General features: G+C 40.4%; 1 protein-coding gene across 2 annotated transcripts in view; it reads left to right on the forward strand.

The window, feature by feature from the left end:
* Positions 1 to 27,172, forward strand: part of LOC132821458 (polyhomeotic-like protein 3) — a 106,934-nt gene that overhangs the window by 20,268 nt on the left and 59,494 nt on the right. The window contains exons 2-3 of one of the 2 annotated variants that reach the window (XM_060834047.1): positions 5,833 to 6,019; positions 26,147 to 26,305. In XM_060834047.1, coding sequence (XP_060690030.1) covers positions 5,903 to 6,019; positions 26,147 to 26,305 — 276 coding nt within the window. In that variant the 5' untranslated portion in view covers positions 5,833 to 5,902. The remainder of the gene's footprint in view (positions 1 to 5,832; positions 6,020 to 26,146; positions 26,306 to 27,172) is intronic. The other variant, XM_060834046.1, reaches the window with a different exon arrangement.

Here is a 27,172-nt window from a genome sequence, read left to right on the forward strand (position 1 = left end):
CCTTGTCATCCAAACTAATCTCATTTTTCTGTGTTTGGCCCATATGTACCTTTCTTATGTACCTGTCCAAATATCTTTTAGATGTTGTAATGTATCCATCTCTACAACTTCCTTTGGCAGTTTGTTCAATATATGCACCACCCTTTATATGGAAAAGTTGCATCTCAGGGTTTTTTCAAATCTTTCCTCTCTCACCTTAAACCTATGTCCTCTTGTTTTGGCCTCCCTACCCTGGGGAAAATACCTTGACTATTCATCTTATCTATACCCCTCATGATTTTATAAAATCTCTATAAGGTCACCTTCTATCCTCCAGGGAAAGAAGTCACAATCAATCCAGCTTTTCCTTATAACTCAAATCGCCCATCCTTGGAACATCCTTGTCACTCCAAATGGCCTTACCAATGTCTTGTACAGCTGTAACATGATGTCCCAATTCCTGTAGTCAGTACTCTAACTGATGAACGCAAGCGTGCCCAAATGGCTTCTTCCCCACCCTGTCTCCCATTTTCAAGGGACTATGTATCTGAACCTATAGGTCTCTCTTTTTGACAACACTCTCTTGGGCCCTACCATTAACGGTGTAAATCCTGCTCTGGTTTGTCTAATCAAAATGCAACATCTTGCATTTATTTGTAATGAACTCCACCTGCCATTTCTTTGCCTCTGGCCCAGTTGATCATGCTCCTATTGTACTCTTAAATAGCTTTCTTCACTATACCACAATTTTGATTTCATCTAAAAATTTTCTAACCATTCCTTCTATATTCTAATCCAGATCATTTATATAAATGATGAACAACAATGGACCCAGCACCATTCCTTGTGGCACACCGCACATCTCAGGCCTCCAGTCTGAACAACAATCCTCCACCATCACCCTGTGTCTCGTGCCGTGAAGCCAATTTTGCATCCAACTGGCTAGCTCTCCCTAGATCCCATATGATCTAACTTTACTAACCATTCTACCATGTGGAACCTTGTCGAAGTCCATATGTGATGTGGAGGTGCCTGTGTTGGACTGGGCTGGACACATTTAAAAATCATACAACACAAGGTTATAGTCCTTCAGGTTTATTTGAAAGTACAAGCTTTTAGAGTGCTGCTCCTTTGTCAGGTAGCTAGTGGGGCAGGTAGATAGGACACAGATTTTATAAGTAAAAGATCAAAGTGTCATAAAACTGGGCAGCACAGTGCTCAGTGGTTAGCACTGCTACCTCACAGCACCAGGGTCCCAGGTTCGATTCCAGCCTCGGGGGACTGTCTGTATGGAGTTTGCACATTCTCCCCATATCTGTCTGGGCTTCCTCCGGGTGCTCCGGTTTCCTCCCACAGCCTAAAAGATGTGCAGGTCAATTGGCCATGCTAAATTGCCCATAGTGTTAGGTGCATTAGTCAGAGGGAAATGGGTCTGGGTGGGTTACTCTTCGGAGGTTTGGTGTGGACTGTTTGGGCTGAAGGGCCTGTTTCCACACTGTAGGGAATCTAACCTAATCTAAAAAAACTGATGCAATGTATTAGACAAATCTAGATGGCTGTTAAGTCTTTCATCACTTAGAATGGGGATGCAGATTTCGATTGATTAATATGTAAATCCTACAATTTCTTCAAGTCACAGCAGTGAGATAACTTAAGGTTTTATCAGTGGATAAAGAAAGGTGACATCTCAGTTCAAACAATGCACCAAAGGTGTGAGGTTACAATCTGTCTGTTTCCTAACCTGGAGTCAGACTGGTTTTATTTCCAATGTAGGAATTTATAAAATGTCACATTGACTGACTGTCTATAGATTAATGTATCTGCAAATGCAAATTCACCCCATAGACTTTTATGTGTGTGTGAGAGAGAGAGGCGGTGCCCCGAGAGCGTGTACATCCCCACAACTCCTTTGGATTATATCCGGTGTTATATGATGTGTATTGGGGTCCATCTAGCCAACATCTAATGCCCTCCCTTCATCTATCATTTTCGCCACTCTCCAAACATCTCAATCAACTTGCTGAGACATGATTTCCCATGAACAAAACTATGCTGACTACCCCTAATCAGTCCTTGCCTTTCCAAATGAATGTGTATCCACTTTCTCATAATCCCAACAAAATACCCAGTACCGACGTGAGGATCACAGGTCTCTAGTTCCCTGACTTTTCCTTGCAACCTTTCTTAAATGACGCCACAACATTAGTCACCTTCCAGTTTTCCAGCATCTCACCCGTGGCTGTCAATGATATAAATATCTCTTCCAGGGGCCCCACAATTTCTTCCCAGCTTCCCATAATGTTCCAGCGATCGGGTCTCAGTGATATATCTGCCTTTATGGATTTTAAGACCTCCAGTAACTCTTCTAAATGTGGACTCTTCAAGGCATCACTGTTTATTTTCCCGAATTCCCAGGCTTCTGTAGCTTTCTCCGCAATAAATATTGAAGAGAAATATTTGTTTAGAATCTCGCCCATCTCCAGTGACTTCACACATAGGTGATCCTGTAGGGTCTTTGAGGGGTCCTATTCTCTCCAAAGTTAGTCTTTTGCTCTAAATATACTGGTATAATCTCTTTGGATTCTACTTTACTCCATCTGCTAAAGCTTTTTGCCCTCCTGATTTCCCTCTGAAGTGTACTCTTATTCCCCCTATACTCCTCCTTCATTTGATCCCAGGCATCCCTTAATCTCCCCAATCAACTTTTGAAAGTTCCTGTGTAATACCATCAAAATTGGTAGTACACCTGCCACCCTAGTGGGGGATGAATGCTATTTTCAAAGCAGACATTCTCCACCTGCCATCTGATAGTATTTTCTAAGGATGTTGATGCTGTGACAAAAAGTACAATATCTTGATTGTTGTTTCCATTTGTCTTCCTGGGCAGGTGGAAATAGGAACAGTTACAGAATACTAATGTAATTCAGAAAGAGTAGTTTAACCAGAGGCAAAAGTTATCGCACCTGAGCATGGTGGGCATCGTAGCTATATATTTTTATGAGTAAATAAACAGATTTAAGGGATTTTGTCACATGGATTTGGCACTGCTGTCTGTGTGCAGGCTCCAACTGAGATCAGATGAGCAGTAAAACCCTGGCCAGCTTTCGAAAAGGATTCAAGAGACGCACAGATGTGGTACTTTCTCATGCCTGGAATTCCCTCAGGCATGTCCAGAGAAAGATCAGACACCAGAATCTAAATTAATGTCCAGTGCACTAATTTGGATTGCTGGTTTTGCCATTATCACTATAACTCTCTATGAGACCCTTCTCTGTCTTCAGTTCCTGATTTCCAAAAGTGTGACCAGTGGCTGTACCTTAAGCTGTCTAAGGCCTGAATTTTGGAATTCCTTTCCCAAACCTCTCCATAGTACTCTCCCCTCCTTAAAGCTTTTGGTCACCCGTGGTGGTGGTGATGGTGGCTTAATGGTAACACCTTGTGATAGTTCTGCTATGTTAAGTGTGCAATATGCCAGTTGTTATATTGAAATCAATGCAAAATTATTGAAAATAATGCAAAATCATTATCCATAGCCACATCCCCGCATCCAGCAAAACATAATTCAAGCCAACAATAGGAGAGTTGAGCACACAGACTATACAAATTTCAAATCAGCCATAAATCGTCAATCATCTCACCAGTATGAATCCCAAAGGATGAATTGGAGACTGGAGGGGCTAGGCTTGTTCTCTCAAGAACAGAGAAGACTCGGTGAATATTGTACAGAAGGAGACAAAGTCATTTGAAAAGTTGCACACAAGTAAATTTAGAGAAACTGAAAAGATTTGGTAAACAGAAAAGAGATCTAAATAATTGGCAAAAGCATGAGAGGGTTGGACCGAAGGGTCTGTTTCCATGCTGTATATCTCTATGACTCTGAGAGACTAATTGAAGGGAAAAAAAAATGCAGTGAGTGCTGTGTTTTAAAATAGACTATCTTTTTTGTAGTATTTCACATAGTGTGGGCATCACCATCTAGGCCAGCACTCAATGCCCATCCTAATTGAAAAATGCTGGTGAACAGCCTTTGAATCACTGCAGCTTGTTTGGGTAGGTACACCCATGATGCTGTTAGAGAGTATTTCAACCTCCTGACAGTGAAGGGATGGTACGTGGTTCCAAATAAGGATATTGAGTGGCTTGGAGGAGAACTTGCAGGTAATTATGTTCCATCTATCCGCTGTTCTTGTTCCTCGAGGTTCAGCATCGAATCAGTGCTAACCAGATTCTTTATTGTAGGAAAATGGTCATTGCCTGGCATTTGCATGGCACAAATGTTACTTATCACCTACCAGTCCTGGTCATTCTGTGTACACATACGGACTGCTTCAGCATCTGTGGACTTGTGACTGGTCTTCTTACTATATGGTAGAGGAAAGGTCATTGATGAAACAGTTGATAATGGTTGGGCCTAGGTCACTGCCCTAGGAGCCTGTGAGGATGGTAGTAGGAACTCAATAATTATTTCAAAGTGAATTGGATAAATACTTGAAGGAATAAATGTGAAAGAACAGGGGAATGGGCTAATTGGGTAGCATCACGAAGGTGATGGTACTGTTATGATGGGCCCCTTTTATGTTGCTTTCATTCTGTAATTCCTTTACATCTACAGTTAAATCTTTTGATTGCTGAGATTAGAACCAGGGATATGGAGGATGGTATCTGCAGATTGTTCCAACGTGTTAATTCCCAGATAATTTTCTTATTGTTTATTTTCACTGTAATGGAGAAGTTAATGATGAATTGTTAAACTTGTTTTCGAAGTCTACCGATCAGGTAGTTTCTATATACCACATTTGTCATACAAATGATATGGATCCAGAAACTCATTGGCAGTGGTAAAGAGGTTCTGTGTGTCAGCTTGTAAAAATGTTCTGGCGCACAGCTTTTCACAGTGTGATAATGAACTCCAGTAAATCATCACTGTTTTGTTTGCTGCACTTAATTATCACTGTCTGGGTCCATTCCAAAAACCAGGGAATAGTTCCAAGTTCTAAGCTGTTCCTGACTTCGCTCCAACCTCGCAATACTTCAGCTGGTCTTCTGAAATATACTGGATTGACAAAACATAAGAGCTAGGCATGGGAGTAGGCTGCTCAAATGTGCTTTGTCATGCAGTAGGATCATGGCAATTCAATTCGTTTTCATGTCAGACCTCATTATCCCTGATTCTTTTAGGATCCCAAAGCCCATCAATCTCAGTCTTGAATATACACAGTAATAGCATCTGCAGCCCACTGAAAGGAAATTCAAAAGTTTCACAACACTCTGACTAAAGAAATATCTTCTCATTCTCAGTCCTTAAGTGGAAGAGCCCCGACTTCTAGAAAATCTAGACTTCCGAAATCTCTAATCTAGAGTGCAACTGAGGGAGAAACAGTCTCTCAGCATCTGCCCTATCAAGCCTTCTTAAAATATTTTATGTTTCAATGACAATGAACCATTGTACGCTCTAGTATTGGTTAAGTATACGGAAAACTCACTTGGTATAGGAAATTTACAGAGCAATGAACATGATCAGTATGAGAGAAATATGTCTGGTCATAAGATCATAATCATTCTGATTTGATGAACAGCTATCTAAATATTGTGTGACAATGTCAAATGCATGAAACAAATCAGCAACCCATTTTACAATGTCTGATTTTTATTTTCATGGAAGGTACAGGTGGCAAGGTTGAATTGCCTGAAAAAGATAGGGTTTTTGATCACATATTGTTCTTTGAGAGTGATTTCAGTGGAAAGGGCAGCTGGTTATCACCATTTAGACGTAGCTGGATGTCCACAATACCCCCTTGTCAGTGAAGATGGTGAGGAATGTACGTAAATTGTCCCCATTTTGCTATCTTTCAGCTTTGAAGCCTCGCATCTCTGAAATTTGTAACTAATGTGCTGATTGTCTGAAGCTGTGCAGTGACCAGCCATGGAAAATGACCAAAGTACAACAACATCAACCACTACGACAACAGTCAGCACGTCGCCCAGGACACAGGCACCACAAATATCTGTCTACAGCAGCTCTGACAGACAAGCTGTTCAAGTATGTAGCTGTGATATTGTTTGGTCTAAATGATTCTACTGCAAACATCCTAATTTGTGCACAGTGAGATTACATCTGAGATGGAGGTCACAGGAGAGGCAAAGCTTTATATAGAATTTATGTTGCATATGTGGACTAAATATACACTGCATGGATTATATTTTTTGTATGCTGAGTTGATTAGAAGCATATCCATATAATTATATGCCCAGTTACACAGCAACCACCATCTCCCTTCAACAAAAACCTTCTGCCATGCAATGAAGTAGTAACATCTGTTTTTGACTTGTATTCTTCCAGTTATACATTTCCAAGTTTCGTTAGCTGCATAATCTGGACAAAGAGTGAAAGAGCTTGCATTTCTGTAGTGCATTTCATGATCTCAGGATGTCCCAGAGTGTTTTAAGACCTTTGAAATATGGTCACTGACATGAAACAGGGAACACAGCAAGCTCCCATAAACTGCATTAAGATAATTAGACAGATAATCTGGTATTACTGATGATGTTTGAAAGATGAATGTCGCCCATAGCACTGGGAAGAATTCCTCTTGTTTTCTTTAAACTAATCCCACCCAGCCGTTTTACATCCGTCACCATCCAGATGGAAATATATTGTGTCACTGGGTCAAAATCCTGAACTCCCTCTCTAACGCCATCATAGATGTGCCTACAACAAATGGATTAGAGTGGTTTAAGAGGGCAGTTCACCACCACCTTCTCAAAGGTGTCCAGAAATGGGTAATAAATATGCCCACATCCCATGAGAGATGTATTTCTAAATCAGCTGAAAAGACATACAAGCTCTTGGTTATAAAGTCTTGTCTAAAAGGCACTCCTGACACTCAGCCCACCCTCAGCTTTGCATTGGGGACATTAGCCTGGATTCCTTGTTCAGTCACTGTACGGGAGCCTCATCCTTCTGATCTAAAGGGCATACAATTTACATAACCACAGTTGACAACTGGATAATGGGATATAGTTAGAAATAACCATAACCAGGGCAGACCCTTCATTTGTTTAATGCCAGTAATTTCTGAGCTTGGAGGAATGGTGTGACAGGCTCCCTTGGTATCAGTTGCTTTATAAACATTTTAAGTTACAAGTTTCCATCTTCCCCTGGAGTTTGTTATTTGAGTCCAGTTTCTGTATTAGCGAATTTATTTCCACGTCCACTAAGTTATAAACCAATCTGTACCAGTGGGAATGTATATACAGTGTGTGTGGGTGTACTTTTTAATACTTGCAGTCTTTCCAGAAGTATAGAGCAAGTTTTAGGTCCAGAAATAATAAAGGTTCCAAATTTGCCACATTCATCAGTCCTTTTCAAATTAGGTTGGGGATGGTTTAAGGAAAATTCGTTGTTAATGCTGTGGTTAGTAATATTGTGATTATAACTAAACATTACTTTGAGAGAGAACATGTATCATCTTGAGATTTTTGTTTGCTTTTGATGAGAGCTGTTTTCAGTTATTTCCCATGGATACAATTAGTTGATCTTCAAGTGAAGACCTACATTTAAATGTCTGAAAATTCAGAATCTTTTTTTTCTCTCTAGTTTGAAGGAAAGAAGGTATTGAGTTCAACAGGTTATTGAGAGATACGTTTTATTCTCAGTGACCAGAGCTAAGACACGTAATCTAATGGAAAGGCAGAACAGGTTCAAGTTGAATGGCTTCCTCCTGTTCCTAGTCTTTTAACCCTTAAATGCCCGTGAAGTGCATTACTTTTTTCTAGTTGAGAACAGGGTTGAAGGTCAACATTAATGACTGGAACAGGTCATTTTAGGCCTAAATTTCAATAATTACGATTTGGAGGAGCCAATGTTGGACTGAGGTGGACAAAGTTAAAAATCACACAACAACAGGTTTATTTGGAAGCACTAGTTTTCGAAGCGCTGCTTCTTCATCAGGAGATTGTGAAGTAGGACCACAAGACACAGAATTTAGAGCAAAAGATTGCAGTGTCGTGCAGCTGAAATGAGATGTTGAACAAACCTAGACTGTTAAGTCTTTCATCTTTTAGAATGGATTTGCTGGTTTTGGTTCTTTAATATGTAAATCCCAGAACTTCTTTTAAGTCACATTCTCAGGATAACTTAAGGTTTTAGAACAAAAGGTGACATCTCAGCTCAGATGATGCATTAAATGTATTAGGTTAGAATCTGCCTGTATCCCAGTCTTGAGTCAGACTATTTCCAAAGTGGAATTTACAAAATATTACATGGATTGACTGCCTGCAGGTTCTGCATTTTTTGAGCAAACTAGAATGTATCTGCAAATGTAATTCTGCAAGTAGAAATTCACCCAATAAACTTATATGTGTGTGCGCATGCAGGAGAGAGATACAGACAGACAGACAGAGTAAGTGTGTGCATGTGACAGAGTGTGTATTTGCGTGTACGCAAACTTTGTAAAATTTGTGTGCAAGTGTGATGGAGTATAAGCCTGTGAAAGTGTGCGTGCATGGGTGTGAGTGGGGGTAGGGTGTATGTGTGTGCGTATGAGAGAGAGCTTGTATATGAGAGAAGATCTGCGTGCATATGTAAAAGTGCACGTGTGTGTGAGTGAAAGAGAGTGTATAGTGCAGTGGGACATGAACCCAAGTTCCCAGTTGATGCCATCTTCATGGGTACAGAACTTGGCTATCAGCCTCTACTCGTTGTTGCCTGTCCCAATGTCCACCTTGGAGGATAGTCACACGAAGGTCCGTGGCCAAATGCCCTGACTGCTGAAGTGTTCCCCAGTGTTGAGTGATTTTTAACTTTTTAAATAATTGCACAGCGTACATATCGGATCCTGTAAGGATGCAAATGATTATGAATGACTGACCAAATAAATCTTTGATTTGGTAAAGCTCCATGATTGATGTAATACAATGAGTTATATCATTGTTGATCTTTGAAGGTGGTACATTGAGAGTAGTGAGTGAAGCAGATAGTATCTTGGTCTTCGTAAGTAGAGGTGCTGAGTGAAAAAACAGAAGAATTGTGCTGAACCTTTTCAAAGCTCTGGCGAGGGTCCAACTAAAGTATTATGTCTAGGTCTAGTCACCACCTGGAAATTTGTGGTAGTCCTTGAGAGGTTGAAGAGAGGATTTACCAGAATGGTTCATAGGCTGGAGAGATGTTTGTTTCAGGGTGGGATTGAAAAGACCCAAGCTGTTCTCATGGAGCGAAAGAGATTGAAGAGAACTTTGATAGATGGATATAAGATTATGACAGGCTTAGATAAAGTGGACAGGAGAAAAACTCTTGTCGTCGTAGACGATACAGATTTAAGATTTTGGGCAAAGGCTGCAGGTGGTATATGAAGAACAACTTATTTACAAAACAAGTGGCAATGACTTGGATCTCATGAGGGTGGTGAAAATGGAGAGGATGAATGATATCAAAAGGAATTTCATGAGCATTTGAGGGAAATAAGCTTGCATGTCCATGAGACTGAGAGAAAGAGTGTGGCTGATTGGATTACACCACATGGAGCAAGCACATGCCCAATGGATCAAATATCCTTTCGGTATTCTGTAAGTGACTCTGTGACTGTCATGTTTAGGTAGCAGCAAACGTACACATAAACATGGGAAATGGGAGAAGGGTTTGGCCATTGAGCCTGCTCCAACATTCAGCATCATCGGCTTCACTCCACTTGCCTGTATAGTCTTAATATGTTTCCATTCCCTAAGAAGCCAGCTATCTTCCCTATCCTAGCCTTAAATTTACTCCATAACTGCCTAGATTAGAAAATTCAAAAGTTTCACAACACTCGAAGTACACAAACCTTTAATTCTAAAATCTGCAAGTTGTTCACAATTCTACATTAACTTACTTTAACGTTTCGAACATACGTATCTGTGCTGAAACATTGTCCTGACAGAGCTGGAGGTTCAGTTCTTTGAGGAGCTTAACACTACTGTCAACAGAATTCCTAAGACAAGACCACTTTTACTGGTGGATTTCACTGCAAAGGTGGACATGGATCATAGTGCATGGCTGCTTAACCTCAGTTATATCCTATGAAAAATAAATGAACATGGGCCGAGACTACAAGCTTTGCTGCTACCTTGAGCTTTATGTAACAGATTCAGAACAAATTGTGCCACAAGATTTTGTTACAGACCAGATACAACCCCCTTAAAATATTTTAAGAAGATAGTTCAGACCCTCACATTTTCTAATTTTAAAGGCAAATGTGAAGCGCCATGTTCCAGATACAATGAGACTGTTCAAACTATTCAACGTTAAAGAAGAACACAATTTATATAAACACTATAGTTAAAATACAAACAAAAGAAAGAAAAAATTGGAGTAACAAACGCACTTGGAAAACTTAACTGAATAATAGATGCAATAATTATACTAATTAACTGTTCCAATATAGTAACATCCCATTTACCTTTGGCAAAAAGGCAAATTCAGACACAGATTCTAACATGCAGTTCTTCAATCCAGGAACAAAAACAAATCTAGAAAATTCAGAGAGAGTAGTGGCCAGGAGATCTCTACTGAAGTTTCTCTGTTGAGATCCCAGCAGCTTCTGATGCTACTGAAGAACCGAAACCCAGAAAATCAAAAGCCTGAAATCTGAGAGTTTGCCACTCCCATTCAGATGCATTAAAAAAAAATCCCCAGGCCTCCCAAGTTATTTACTCAAGTGGTCTTAACTGCCCACTTTGCACCTCTAGTTCAATCTTTCTGTCTTAAAAGAAGCCTCAAAATAAACGTTTCTAATATACGTATCTGTGCTGAAACATTGTCCTGAAAGAGCTGGAGGTCATCACAATTTCCTAGAGACATCCATGATTAAACACTGGCATTGGCTGGACTTTCCAAACCCATAACCACTGCCACCTGGAAGGGCTGATGGAAACACCACCACCTGCAACTTCCCCTCCAAACCACTCACCATTCTCAAAATTCATCACCATTGCTTCAGTGTCTATGGGTCAAGATCCTGAGATTGTGGGACTATGTACAACAAATAGATTGCAGGAGTTCAGGAAGCTAGCTCATGATTTACCTTCTCAAGGGCAACTGAGGATGAGCAATAAGCCTTTGCCCAGCCAGCCATGATCACATCCCATAAATGAATTTTTTAAAAAAGCATTAGCATCCCTTACCTTTCAGGGGCAGGCTTGGCTGAGAGTCACTCACTGAAAGAATAATGTTACATACTCATGTGGTATTGGAAGGGTTCAGAGGAAACTCTTGCAGGGGGTAAGCTTTGCCAGAGAGATTCTGTTAACGTCCTTTCAATACATGCAGCTGCCATATTACATACTGCAATCGAGTTCCCTGCCCTTTCTGCTCAAGGACAAGACTTTTCATTCAAAGCAGAAATGTTTCAGCGAATCAATGTGAGCTGTTCTTCAATTAACGTCCTTGCCTTGAATAAACAGACTATCCAGCATTCCCATTCAAAGTGCAGAAGAAACACAAATCAAACTTGAAGAAACCATCTACAGTGCCCATTTTCAACATTTGGGAAGCAAGAGCAGAAAGCACTAATTATTTTGGGGCTAACATCACTATAATGTGACTTGCCATTTGAGCCGAATGATCCACATTCATTAGTTACAAGAGAGATCAAGAAGAGAAGACTCTAAGTGCACTATGAGATGCTCAGCGTAACGTCCAACAGACTGCTGGGCCCTGTGCCAGTAACTACTGGTTACAACTCGGCCAGAATACCAGATGTCCTTAGGCACAGAGAGTGCTATGATTGGGAACAAAAAGGCAACAGGTCTATCAATAAAGAAAAGAACAGCATTGAAAGCAAAGGTCATTAGCATTCGCAGTAATTAACTGGAGACATGGGTGGAACATTGACTAGAGTTGGTCTCCAAAAGAACACAATCTCTGGGGAAGTTGTGGATACCATAGAAAACCTGCCTGTTGTGGAAGAGCTGGATGTCCAACCCTCAGAGGAGTTCAGTGAAATTATTGACTCATCTGCCACAGGTCAAGCTCTGGGTGCTGATTATGTGCTGCCTGAATTCATCAAGCACAGGAAACTAACACTCCTTCACAGATTTGCAGTGGTAGTTTGAATGAAGGGCTCATTGAATGCTACCATAACTAATCGGGAAAGTCAATATCATTTCATTAATGTTTTGCTAATTTATTGTAATTCTTTGAAGGAGTAATACACTGGATAAAAAGGGATTCTGTAAATGTATTATACTTGAATTTCCAGAAGGTATTCGATGAGGTACCACATCAAAGGGTATTGTGGAAAATAAAAGCTTATAGTGTAAGGAGTATCATATTAGCATGGATAAGCTTGCAAGCAAAAAAACTAAGAGTATGTATAAATGGGTCTTTCACTGATTAGCAGGATGTGAGTAATGGCATCATGCCGGGATCTGTGATGGGGCCTGTGATGACTTAGATGAGGAAGCACAGGCTTGGTAACTCAATTTGCACACAACACCAAGATGGGTAAGAAGGTGTGTTGTGAACAAGGCATAAGGAAGCTGCAAATGCCTGGAGATAGGTTGGGTGAGTAGACAACAATTTGACCGATGGAGTATAATGTAGGAAAATGTGAGTTATTCAATTCGGTAGGAAGAATAAAAATAGCAATGTATAAAGTGTACAGTTTAACTGCACAATTCAATATTTTTAAAACAGAGGTGGATCCAGGGTTATAAGCGTAGATGGGAACAATCATGATAATTTTGAATGATGAAGCAGGCTCAAGGAGCTAACTAGTCTACTTATAGAGTCATAGTCATAGAGATGTACAGCACTGAAACAGATCCTTTGGTCCAACCCATCCAGGCCAATCAGATATCCCAACCCAATCTAGTCCCACCTGCCAGCACCTGGCCCAATATCCCTCCAAACCCTTCCTATTCATATACCCATCCAAATGCCTTTTAAATGTTGCAATTGTACTAGCCTCACCACTTCCTCTGGCAGCTCTTTCCATATACATACCACCCTCTGCGTGAAAAAGTTGTCCCTTAGGTCTCTTTTATATCTTTTCCCCTCTCACCCTAAAGCTATGACCTCCAGTTCTGGACTCTCCCACCCCAGGGAAAAGACTTTGTCTATTTATCCTATCCATGTCCCTCATAATTTTGTAAACCTCCATAAGGCCACCCCTCAGCCTCCGACGCTTTAGGGAAAACAGCCTCAGCCTGTTCAGCCTCCACCCATAGCTCAAATCCTCCAACCTTGGCAACATCCTTGTAAATCTCCTCTGAACCCCTTCAAGTTTTGCAACATCTTTCGGATAGGAAGGAGACTCCTGTTTTGTATGTTTGTATCTGTATAAGCTTCTTTGTCTCTGCTGGAGGAGTGGGGCAGTGCTCTAGGAAGTGTGGGATACAAAGATTGTTACTCTGTACAAGAAAAAGGTAACTGCAATGATTGCAATAACAATCGAAGCATCATTCCCTGCTAAACATCATGAGAAAAGTATTTTGCCAGTGTTCACATGTGTATTTGTCAGAATGCAAATCCGGGATTAATGCCTTTATCTCAAAATCCAGTTTCTACAGCGGAACAACCTTCTTAGTTTTGAAACAGAAAAAGAGATGATTTAAGTGTAGTGTCTTCATCAGTTGCATGGAGATATTTGACTATGTGAGCACAGCATTCTATGTCAGCTGCTGGAGAAAATTGGCTGCTCGCCAAAGATTCCAAGCACCATGTCCATGACCACTAGATGAGTCACATCAACTATTATCTGATAACATCAGAATCTTTTGACATTTGCAGTTGGATCAAACAGGATTTTATCCTATCATCAACAGTCTTTTGTAACTGCACAAGATATCTGCTAGGTTAGATAAGAGCCCATTTTCTTAGGGGCAAGATAGTGGCATGGATAGAGAATTGACTGACTGGCAGAGGGCAGAGAGGAGGGATAAAGGATTCTTTTTCAGGATGGCAGCCAGTGACTAGTGGAGTTCCATATGGTCAATGTTGGGACCACAGCTATTCGTTTTGCAAAACAATGATGTGGATTAAGGAACTGAGGCCATTGTTGCAAAGTTTCCAGATGACATGAAGATATGTTGAGAGGCAGGTAGCATTTGGAAGCAGAGAGGCTGCAGGTGAACTTGAACAGACTAGTCTCATGCAACTGATACGATATTTTGAATCTAGCTTTGTTCAATATATCGTATCAGTTGTATGAAACAATGATCTTTTTGCTATAAATTCTGTGTCTTATGATCCTGCCTCACTAGTTGCCTGATGAAGGAGCAGTGGTCTGAAAGTTAGTACTTGCAAATAACCTGTTGGACTATAACCTGGTGTTGTGTGATTTTTAACTCCGTGACATTGGCTTACACGTGTTGAGACGTGGACAATATAGGCTAAGTAGAAGAAAAGACTGCACAATGCTCACCTACACTGTCTCAGCATCTGTTGGGTGGACAAAGTCACCAATTTAAAGATCCAAGAGTTTGTGAATTCCAACAACATACACTCATTGTAAGCCAGAGATGCCTGCATTCACTTGGTCATGTTAATCAGATGATAGAAATGGACAGAAATCAGCAGCTACAGTATTGCTATCTCCCAGAACCCTAACCTGAGCACATCGAGCCCTGTAGAGTCTTGGGCTAAGATTTATGCCCTGTCCTAGGCTCTGTCAGCCCAAAAGCCTTGTGTGATGAACTGGCTACTGGATTAGACTTGCTGGACATGTGTACCTCCACTACAAGGACACCTACAAGAGATATGGAGGTGGCATTGACAAAGGCAACTGGGAAATAATTCCAGTGGCTATGACATGTGCTGGCTGATGGTTTGGAGGTATTGGATTAGGTCAAGGGGAAAATAAAGGCCGGTGAATCCTTCAGCTACAGCATGCATGACAGTGACTTGAATGCTATAGTGTGGCTCCTGAGTTGCGCCATGTGATATGTAACACAGAGCAAACCACCAAAGCCCAAGCTATCTGCCAAGATATGGATATGAGAATAAGCAAGAATTATTCATCCTATTATTAAAGCTTACTGTGGACTTTTGTTGCAAATTCCTGCTATTTATTGAATGGAAAAGTCAAATGAGTGGTGCTATATTATCAAAATGTGGCGATGCTAACTGGGATTATGAATTAAAATCTCTTTTTAGAATTGGAGAATGCCAGTTTGATATTCCAGCATAGGATAAAATTGCATTGGTATTCCAGTGTAGAAGAATGCTGTGTGCTATTCCCACAAAGGACAATGCTAGTTTTTATTTCCCTATTTCTTTCTATTTCAGATGTGAACATTACTGATGCAGGAGCAAAACTTCAGATATGCCCTTAAACTTCACCATGGCATTTTGCTTCATGCCAAAGTATTGCTGTGCCTTGTCTGAGTTGTTTTAATGAATTGGGGTAGAAAATACATTTTCAGGCAGCAGTCATAAATTTATCTCACTTTCTTCTGAAGTAGAAATTTATGTTTCTTGAAAGTAAAATGTGCATAAACATAATATGACAAGCAGCTGACGGCTGTGCGATTGGTTAGCTTTGAAAAGCATTGCTCTGCTTGTTTCCATCACGGCTGTGATGAGACGAGTCTCTATGGCACAGGGTTGCTGCTGCTAACGACGTAGGTTTCTGTTTGATATTCAATAACAAACCATTTTTTTTCTGAGATCAAGCAGGCAACAACTACAAGAACCTTAGGGTATTTGCAAACCCTCCGAGGTGGAAGTTTATTGTTTGTGAAATTTGCCTTTGAGGGGGTGATGAGAATTGAACCAAAATAATAATAAAATGAAGGTGATTTGCAAGTTTTTTGATAGCGGCTGGAATATTGAAAGATCAGTATCTATTTGTTTCATCATCTTAAAAATGGTGTGTGTTTTTTTTGCTTATTACTCCAGTAGTACAATTGCTGTTGCTATCTTCTATACAAGAGCATTTGCATCATTCTCAGGGTCGAATTGATATGCAGCTCTATGTGATTGTAGACGGTCATCTTTGCCACAAACATTGGTGTTTATTTTGTACCTTGTTTGCACAGTCTGGCTGTCAGCCACCACTAGCATCATCAGCGTTTGTTAAAAATATTACTTTATTCATTCACAGGAAATGGTCAAATCTGACAAGGCCTGGATTTATTGCCTGTTCCTGTTTGCCCATAAGATCAGTGTGCTCCTTCCTAGATACATGCCACCAGCAAGAGAGTCAACCTTGGGCGGCACGGTGGCACAGTGGTTAGCACTGCTGCCTCACAGTGCCAGTTCAATTCCCGCCTCAGGTGACTGACTGTATGGAGTCTGCACATTCTCCCCATGTCTGCGTGGGTTTCCCCCGGGTACTCCAGTTTCCTCCCACAGTCCAAAGATGTGCAGGTCAGGTGAATTGACCATGCTAAATTGCCCGTAGTGTTAGGTGAAGGGGTAAATGTAGGGGTACGGGTGGGTTGCGCTTTGGTGGGTCAGTGTGGACATTTTGGGCCGAAGGGCCTGTTTCCACACTGTAAGTAATTTAAAATGCCACTTATCTGGCACTTTATGAGCTGCTGTGGAACCTTAGTACACACTTCAATGTGGTTCATCATATGTGAAGTGTTCAGACCATATGTTCTTCCTTGCCTTGGAGAGGTGGCTTTCTGTGCCTGGGTCTTGTGATGAAATGTAATTGCGATGGGTAAGGTTGACAAATGATTTGATACAGAAACAAGAAATAGTGGCAGGCAAGTTCAGAAAAAGGGTGCTTAAAAGCAATGCTGTTCAGGCCTACATTAAATGCAGCGAATGGGTCTGGGTGGGTTGCGCTTCGGCGGGTCGGTGTGGACTTGTTCGGCCGAAGGGCCTGTTTCCACACTGTAAATAATCTAATCTAATTAGGTTTAGGACAATGTGTCTGTGTCATGCAGGACACAGGGACAGATTTAGAAACAAACTTAGCTAGGTACCTTGCTTACTGCAGGAAATGTAGAAGAGAGCCAGCAATCACGCACTCCGCTAACTCCACCCTTGGTCTAGTATCTGTAATTTTTGCACTCCAAATGTTGATAGCCTCCTCTCTGTGGCCACCTCTAACAACAGAACCAGTTTGGCAAGGCTTCGTAGTCCCAATAGCACATCAGGAAGGCAAACAGCCAACTTAGTAGTTCCCATGGGAATGATCCTAGGCATCGTGAAATGAGGAACAGGAAATGCACTCTTAGTTTGTTTATCTGCACTCCCCCAAAACTATGCCATCAAACACTCTTTCTTTGAATGAGTACACGCTGTAACTCCCACCTTGGAACAAATTGCCAGTATGTGTGAGAGTGTTGATTCATTGTAGGTACTCAAAGAGAGCCGGTCAGGTAATATATCAAATGCAGAACATTTTAATATTTCGGTAAATTTATAGAATAGTGGTTCCAGACATAATGGTCTCTTGCAGTTTTACTTGATTTCCACTAAAGGTTGAAAAGGAATTTTCATTCATACCCACATGGTAGACTGGTTAGTAAAGGTTAGATCACATGGGATCCAGAGGAAGCTAGCCAATTGGATATAAAATTGGCTTGAAGGTAGGAGACAAAAGGTGATGGTGAAAAGTTACGTTTGGAACTGGAGGCCTGGCCAGTGATGTGCCACAAAGATTGATGCTGGGTTCACTGTTTTTCCCCATTTATTTAAATAATTTGAATATGAACATAGGAGGCATGGTTAGCAAGTTTGCAGATGACACCAAAATAAGTAGTATAGGGGACACTAAAGAAAATTATCTCAATACAACTGGACTTGGATCAGATGGGTCAATGGGCTATGGAGTGGCAGATGGAGTTTCATTTCGAGAGATGTGAGGTGTTGCATTTTGGAAAGTCAAACCAGGGCAAGACTTAGAGTCATACTCATAGTCATAGAAATGTACAGCATGGAAACAAACCCTTCAGTTCAACTCATCCATTGTGATCAGATATCCTGAATTAATCTAGTCCCATTTGCCAGCATTTGGCCCATATACCCATCTAGATGTCTTTTAAATATTGTAATTGTCCTAGCCTCCAACACTTCCTCTGTCAGCTCATTTCATACATGCACCACACTCTCTGTGAAAAAGTTGCCCCTTAGGTCCCTTTTAAATCTTTGCCCTCTCACTTTAAACCGATGCCCCCTAGATCTGGACTCCCTCACCCAGATGAAAAGACCTTGGCTATTCCTCTGCCTCAGACCAGCACTGTACTGCTTTCTGTACTGGGTCCTCATGTTTCAACTTCTGCTTGTAAGCTAGGAAGAAGAACACAGCATTGTAGTCTGAGTTTCAAAAGTGTGGCGGGGTATGGGCCGTTCGGCATCTTTGGTTGTGTGGTAATGGTCAAGGATGTTCAGCCCTCTGGTGAGACAGGTGGCATATTGATGGTAATTTGGTAGCCTTTGAATATCCCTTGGCCTTGTCATTTAAAAGATTTTTGCAAACATTTCTTTGCATTAGCAAATATTAAAAGATCTACATCAAGACTGTCATAATAGCTTTAAAAATGGAGACAGTTGAATGTTTCTGTGACATTCCAAACACACCTTCACTTGTGCAACATTAGATTAAATAAACATAGGGCCTTGGGGAGTGTTGAAAAGTGTGGGGTCTGGGCAGATGAAGGACTTATGCCCAAAACATCGATTCTCCTGCTCCTCGGATGCTGTCTGACCTGCTGTGCTTTTCCAGTGCCATACTTTTCGACTGACTCTCCAGCATCTGCAGTCCTCACTTTCTCCCTGGGAAGTGATGCCAAACAAAGGGACCTCATGATGCAGGCGCATAGTTACTTGAAAGTGGAGTCACAGGTAGGCAGGTGGTGAAGAAGGCATTTGGCACCTTGCCTTCATTGGTCAGAACATTAAATATAGGAGTTGGGATGTTCTGTTGCAGCTGTAGAGGACATTGGTGAAGCCACTTTTAAAATACTGCATACAATTCTGGCCGCCCTTCTATAGGAAGGAAGTTGTTAAACTTGAGAGGGTTGCTGGTAGTGGAGGGTTTGAGTTACAGAAAGAGGCTGAATAGGCTGGGGTATTTTTTCCTGGAGCGTCTGAGACTGTGGGGTGACTTTATAGCAGCTTATAAAATCAAGAGGGGCATGGATATGGTGAATAGCCAAGGTCTTTTTCTTCGAGTGGAACTGTCTAAAACTAGAGGACATAGATTTAAGTTGAGAGGGAAAAGATTTAGAAGGGACCTAAAGGGTAACGTTTTCATGCAGAGGGTGGAGCATGTCTGGAGCGAACTGCTAGAGGAAGTGGTGGAGGCAAGCACAATTTTAACATTTAAAGGGCATCTGGAAGGGTATATGAATAGGATGGTTTTAGAGGGATATAGGCCAAATACTGGCAAATGGGACTAGATTAGATTGGGATGTCTAGTTAGCATGGATACATTGGGCTGAAGGGTCTGTTGCTGTGCTGTATGACACTGTGACTCTATTAACTAAAGATGTTGTTCTTCTTTGCCTGGCCCTTCTGCTAGTTTTATAGATGAAGAACTAATTCACCTTCCCATTCCCAATTTCCCATTCACCTTTGCTTATTAGATAATAGGGTGATGAACTGCTCTGAGACTCTGCAGTCAATATCAAGGAGTGTGGAGGACAGATTAGGCTGGAGAGCATTGTTTGAGAACTGGAATCGAGAGCTTTGATGGCAGCCATCTGAATTTTCACAACAGCATCCAGATAATGCATGGCTGCTATTTGGGCTGCTTGGCAGCTGAAACATTGGTCATTTGATGCTGCATTACGATTGATGCCTCAGATTTGCTGTTAAGTCACTATACTTAGAAGGAAGAGCCAAAGCTGTGTGCAAAACTTTGCGTCCAAATGACACTGAACTCCTCCATGTTCTTTGATATTTGCAGATACCTATATAATATCTTGAACATATGGAAAAATTGTTATTTGGGAAGCAAACAAGTTGGAGGAATAATAAGTCTGGGTTTGAAAATTTTAGGAAACAAATAGAAAGGAGCTGAAATAATAAACAATGAAAAGCTCAATGTAAAAGTGCTATAAAGAATATAATACACTTTCAATATAATAAGACGTTCACAGCAAATTTTAGTTGCTGGAAATGAAGTGGAAGACTTATTGTGTAAGGAATCCTCAGAAAAAGATGCATCAGGATGGGCATCAAAGCTGTAGTTATGGGACAGGGGGAGTGTCTAACTTCAGAATCTACAAAGGAAAGGGGAGGTGGCTCTGGCAATCGAGAAAATTATTTCTAAAGTGAATCAGACTCCTGGAAATGCTAGATATTTTATTTCAAAGGAGAGGTATTCCTTCATTCTAATCAACAAGTCAAATCATGAAAGATTTTGTGAGACACTAGGGCAAGTCAGTTGCTGATGGGACGAATGGAAGTTATAAACCTGTACCATTGTGTAAAGTTGGATTAAAGAATGACTTTGCAAATGGAGACATTGCAATTGTAGTGCAACAAATCCATACGGAAGGCATTGATTTTATTTTGGAGACAGATCTGGCAGGTTCAAATTACTGACCTCACCAAGGGTGTTGAAACAATCAGTGGAAGTAAAAGAAATTGAGATATTACAACAGAACCATTGTGGATTTTTCTTTACTGTTAGTGAGTTTGAGAAGATTTGTAGCTCAGGTCGAGGTTCTGGATGTAGGTTTGCTCACTGAGCTGGAAAGTTTGTCTTCGCGAACCTTCCAGCTCAGCGAGCAAACCTTTTCTTTACTTGTTGTGAGTAGAACTCAGACCCATTGAATTGGGAAGTGGAGAAGTCTATGCAAATGAGAGATGATATTGAAATTCAGTAATCTGACATGATTTTCGTATATATAAATAGAAAGGAAGAAAGTAAAGAGAATGAGGCTGACATATTTAGCTCATTCACTTTAACAGAAATGCAACAGATAAATCTTAATTTGAGAGAATCATAGAATCATACAACATAGAAACAGACCCTTCGGCCCAACACGTCCACGCCGACCAGATATGACCTAGTCCCATTTGCCAACATTTGGCCATATCTCTCTAACCCTTTCCTCGTCATATATTTCATCAGAGTCATTACTTCCTCTGATAGCCTGTTCCATTCTCACACCACCCTCTGCAAGAGAAAATTATCCCTCAAATCCTTTTTAAATTTTTCCCCCAAAATCCTTATCCCTATGCCCTCTAGTTTTAGACTAAACTGATGCCCTCTAGTTTTGGACTCTTGGAAGAAGATCTTGGCTATTCACTCTATCCATGCCCATCATGATTTTATAAACCTGTAATAACCTTCTCAGCATCAACACTCGAAAACCAGCCTATTCAGCCTCTCCCTATAAGTCAAACCCTCCAGTGCCGTAAATACCCTTTTAAATCTTTTCTGCAATTTCTCAATTTTAACAATATTCTATCTATTTGGCACACCGACCTGTGAGGAATGGACAGTAGCCCATCAGGTGGCATTTGCATCTATATGTCATAACAGATTTTTACAAATAGCTCATGAAATTCCAGTAACAGATCACTTTGGTTTTCTGTCGTAAAATTTTGCCAATATTGTGTAATGGAGAAACCTGTACCTTTTAATTCTGATATCAGCTTTTGAAGAACAGTTTGGTGGGGTCTTGTTAGATTCTCTAGAGCCCTGACCTAAAGTTAGTGGTTGGGATTAGTAACAAGTATTGACATTTTAGCACAATTTCCTGAGGCAGTGCCTTTGCAGAAAATTAATGAAAAATTATAGTGGAAAAATTAGGTTGATTAATACACCACCTTGAGGTGCATTAGAAAGTTGGCATTAAATCGTCAAGACCATGATCATTAAATCTATCGGCAATAATGTTCTAACATTGGGAGTAAAGGAATTCCCTTGTTACTGTTGCTATTAGGTACTCCAAATAAGTCCACAGGATTCAGTCTTTTCGAATGGACGTTGGGGCGTGAGGCTTGAGAATCCTTTGAATTAATAATAGGAGAATTTATAAACCAAATCTCAGATGCTATACTTCCAATATTTATGTCAAATGTCCAAGCCATGTGAGTTGGCCAAAATGTTAGGTGGTACTCTGACAGGTAGCATAATCAGAACTGAAGAGTATTTCCAGTGGCTCAGGAAGCAGGGAATGAAGTAGAAATGAAGCAGAAATATCTTACTGATTCAAGAATGAATTAGCAACTAGAAATTCTAAAGTCACCCCTTTAGAAATCAAATTGAAGTGACTTATAAAAGCTATTGTGAGTCATAAATTGACTTAAGTTTAAATGATGTTAATGTGGGGGATGTGTTAGCCATAAAACAATACCTTTGCAGACTAAACCCAGAGATGTCAGCCAAAGTGAGTGAATAAATCAAGTTCATTATGGACATATTATCTAACTAAGTCACATTAGCTGGAGTTCACCTATTGTAACAATGCTAAAACCAAATGGATCACAATAGTTGTGTATAGACTATTGCAAAGTCAGTGTGGTAACAAATACAGATTATTGTTTGTTTCTGTCATTGGAGGACTGTATTGATAAGATTGGATAAGCATAATTTATTATAAGAAATAACTTACACGAGATATTGACAACTTCAAATGACCAATGTGGCCAAAAACAAATGGGCTTTTGTCTCCCTGGATGGACTTTATGCTGTTCAGAATGACACGCACACCCAACCTTTTGATACTTAACTGACAAGGTCATTGAAGGATTAGGCGCATGTGTTTTTTACATTGATGATTTGGGTATGTTTAGACAACCTGGGAATAAATTGGTGGATGGTTACAAATTTGATCATAACCTTGGCTACAAGGTAAGTTGCCAAAGCAAAGATAATTTATTTGGGTCATTTAATAATGCATTGTTGGACAAGGTCAAGCAAAATCTAGAGAAGCAAAAATAAAGACTATCTTAGGATTTCCTTGTTACTAAGGCAAAACAGGAAATTTTGAGGTGTATTGGCATAAGTCAATTTTCAGATTTTTGTTCCAAATTTCAACACTGTAGAAATTGTTTTCATGAGTGTGTTAAAGAAATGAAAGTAACTTGAATGGGCAGAAGAATATCCCTTTGGCCACTTGAAAGTTGTATTGACTACAGCAATTATACATAAATTCAAAATTAAATCTCTATAGGTAGAATTGAAACAGCAATGACAGGAAATTCTAATAGAAAATTAAAATGCCTCTGAAAGATAGCTTTTCAATTAGTTTCCTGCAGAGAGGTGTGATGAAGGCTTATGATATGTTATTATTTAGAAACTTAGGTTCTACGGTGGAGTAATGTTAAATTTTGGTTTGATCTTTTTTTTCTTATTGTTTTGATCAATGTATCTAAGAAACTATATGATTTTAAGAAGATTATAAGCAAACTTGACAAGGAGATAATTGCTAAGGTGTATACTGACTTGACGTCTCCAACCCAGAGAAAGAGAGACCTAGAACTAGGTTCATTCAGAGAGGAACGGTCTATTAAAACAAAAGTCCTGTCAGTTTTACAGTCTCCACAACAATCAGGACAGAAGGGGAGATGTCAGAGGTTGCTTGGAAGAAATCTCGAGAAGCAGCATGCCATGGACATGTCAGGGAGGAAAACATGCAGGAAGATTGTTGAAAACATTAGTCTAAAGAACATGTGTGGCAGTAATAATGAACTGAATTAGAAGATCGTTTAAAGATCTGTGGAAGAAATGTTGTTTGAAGACAAAAACATTGAATGAAAGTGCAGGACTTGCTGGGAAGGAAACCAATTACAGCTGCACAAACTGAGCAGGAAGCTTTAACTTGGAGATACAGGTAATCCGTCACGAAGATTAGAGAGTCTGTAATGTTATTGGAGTAAGAGCACTGAACTTCTTCTGAAAGTTACAATGAGTTTGTTTAAAATCGTTCTTGAATAATATAGTTTATGCATTTATTTAATAGATTTTTATATTATTTTGTTAAAAGTGCATTTGCAGTCTTTTGTGAATATGTTCAGTGACTGACCTCCACAGTAAGAGACCTTAAGTTCTACTTTTTCTTTCCATCTATCAAGCCAGGCCTCACACTGGAGTCTGACTTATTCAGTATTCATAACATTATCTGTGTCTTAAATGGGAGATGCTTCATTTTTAAATTGTACTATCTAATTCTAGTTCCTTTCTTAAAATGAAACATCCTCCTAACACCTTGTCAAGTCTTTATCAGAATCTTATATGTTACAATTAAATCACCTGTCATTCTTCTAAAGCTCAGTCGATATAAGCCTAATCTGCACAATGTTACTTTACAACTTCCTCATTCCAGGAATCAGTCAAGTAAACTTTCTGTAAGCTGCTTCTCATGCAATAATAACCTTTAATTGAGTAACGAGATCAAAGTTGTACACAGCACTCCAAATGTGGTCTCATCATTGCCCTGTACAAATGTAGCAAAATTTCTATTTTTATATTCCATTCCTCTTCTAATAAACAACAATATAGCATTTGCTTTCCTCATCACTAGCTGTAGCTGCATGCTAACCACTTAGATTCATATACCTGGGCAGCCAAATCCTTCTGCATTTCAGAGTTCTGCAATTTCTTTCCATTTAAATAGTATACTGATTTTTGAATGTTCCTGCCAAAATGGCCAGGTTCACATTTTATCACATTATACTCCATCTGCCAAATTTTGGCAGTTCGACAGTAAATCTTCAACAGCATGATCTTTCTACTCTTCCACTGGCAAATTGCCATTCTTGGGTGTCTGAAATGAGAAAAAAACACGAGTTATGTTGTGGCAAAGACAGGGAGAAAGTAATACACCATCTACAGCTTGTAAATCAAAAGAGATTGTGAGATATGGGAGGTGAGAAGGAGAATTAATTAGGGGATACCGTAATCTTTTCTTGTTTCCTCTCCATTACTTGTCACAGTTTAAGCAATGCTCTTTTCATAATGGCCAGCACTATCTCTGCTGTGTGCATTTGACCATCCATGCCTGCAAATCCATTTCTGGTTAGTTCTAGTTGTCTCTGGTTGTGCTTTACCTTATGCTGCAGGAAAGTGGGAGAGGGATATGGACAGGCTAAGCGACTGGACAAAAAATGTGGCAGATGGAATCTCATGTGGGAAAATGTGAGGTTATGCATTTTAGCAGGAAGAATACAAGATTTGGGTATAACTTGAATGCAGAAAATTGCAGCACAGAGGGATATAGGAGCGCATAAACCATGAAAATCTACCATATCAGCTCAGCAGGTAACAGAGTAGGCCAATGGAATGTTAGCTTTTGTTCCAAAGTGAATAGTTTGGAAAAGTGGGAAAGTCTTGCTAAAATTATACAAGGCATTAGTTGGACCACACCTCAAACAGCGAAAAGTTTTGGTTCCCTTAGCTAAGGAAAGATGTTTTGGAGGCAGTCCAGAGAAGGTTTGGCAAGTTGATTCTAGGTATGAAGATGTTTTCTTGATGAGAGGTGTAGGTTGAATCTGAACCCATTGGAATATAGAAGAAAATGAGGCATCGTTATTGAAATATAGAGGATCCTAAGGGTACTTGACAGGGTAGATACAGAGAAGGTGTTTCCTGTTGTGGGAGAGTCTCAGACCAGAAGGCATAATCCCAGAATTAGGTCAGTTTTGAACATATTTAATAACCCATCCCCAAAAGCCCTGCAATAAAGAATCCCACAGATTCACTACCTTCGAAGTGAAGAAATTCCTTCTTATCTTTATCAAACCTGACTCAAACTTTTTAATCAGTAAGGGAATCAAGGGTTATAGGGAAACGGCAAAAGTGGGGTTGAGGATTGTTGGATCAGCTATGATCTCATGAATGATGGGGCAGATTTGGTGGACTGAGTTGTCTACTTCTGCTGTTACATCTTATAGTGTCAGAGTGTTGTGTCATTTTTTTTCTCTATTCATGGATTTGTAGGTGTTGCTAGTTAGACCAGCATTTATTTTGACCCAGGAATACCAATGTAGTTCCAAGGACGGTGAGTGGCTGGGAGAGCAAGTATTGGTGTCCTTGTGTATCAGCTGGTTGAGGTTATAGTTTTGAAGGTCATCTTGAAGGTCATCTTAATGAGGTGTCGAAATGCATCCTGTTGATAGTCCTGCAGATGTTGGGAAAGAGATGAAGAACCACATTCTGCGCATATTTTTGTTAGTTCATGGAATGTGGCCTTCGCTGGCTAGGCCAGCATTTATTACTGTTGTAATGAATGCATGTATTGAAGTCTGATGAGGTTTCCTGTATCTTGTACACTGCAGGTAATCCAGCAAGCTCTGCACCGCCAGCCTAGTACTGCAGCCCAGTATCTGCAGCAGATGTATGCGGCACAGCAGCAGCATTTAATGCTGCAGACTGCAGCCCTCCAGCAACAACACCTGAGCAGCACACAACTGCAGAGCCTAGCAGCTGTCCAACAGGTGAGTTGTCAAGTTCAAAGGTCAGGGGACGGCACGGCTGCCTCACAGCGCCAGAGACCCGGGTTCAATTCCAGCCTCAGGAGACTGTCTGTGTGGAGTTTGCATGTTCTCCCCATGTCTGCATGGGTTTCCTCCGGGAGCTCCAGTTTCCTCCCACAATCCAAAAATGTGCGGGTCAGGTGAATTGGCCATGCTAAATTGCCCTTAGTGTTAGGTAAGGGGTAAATGTAGGGGTATGGGTGGGTTGCGCTTCGGCGGGTTGGTGTGGACTTGTTGGGCCGAAGGGCCTGTTTCCACACTGTAAGTAATCTAATCTAATCTAAAACCTGGGAAAAATTCCATTGGTGGGGAAGAACAAAAATAAGAACATAAGAAATATGAGCAGAAGTGAGCTATTCAGCCCTCAAGCCTGCCCTATAATTCAACAAGATCATGACTAATCTGCTACAGGCCTCAATTCCTCTCTAATGCCAGCTCAGCATAGGTGTCAACTCCCTGATATTTCAAAAAAAACTATTGACCTCTTTTTTAAAATACTTACAGTGATCTAGCCTGCACAGCACACTGGGCTAGAGAACTCTAGACATGCATTACCCTCTTGGTGAAGAATTTCATTTCCATCTCAGTTTTGAATAAATGTCATCTTATTCTGTAATTTTCCCCCTGAATTTGAGATTCCTTCACAAGTGGAAACAGCTCCTCAACATCTGTAATGTCAGCTACCCCCACCTCAGAATTTACTATGTTTTAACAAAATTACCCTTAACTTTTTTCAAGCTCTAATCAACAAAGGTCAAATCTGTTTAGCTATTTTTGATAAGTCAACCCCTTCATTCCAGGAAACAGCTAGTAAATCTCTTTTTAACC

This window comes from Hemiscyllium ocellatum, chromosome 13 (genome assembly GCF_020745735.1).
Source record: "Hemiscyllium ocellatum isolate sHemOce1 chromosome 13, sHemOce1.pat.X.cur, whole genome shotgun sequence".
NCBI classification, from domain to species: domain Eukaryota; kingdom Metazoa; phylum Chordata; class Chondrichthyes; order Orectolobiformes; family Hemiscylliidae; genus Hemiscyllium; species Hemiscyllium ocellatum.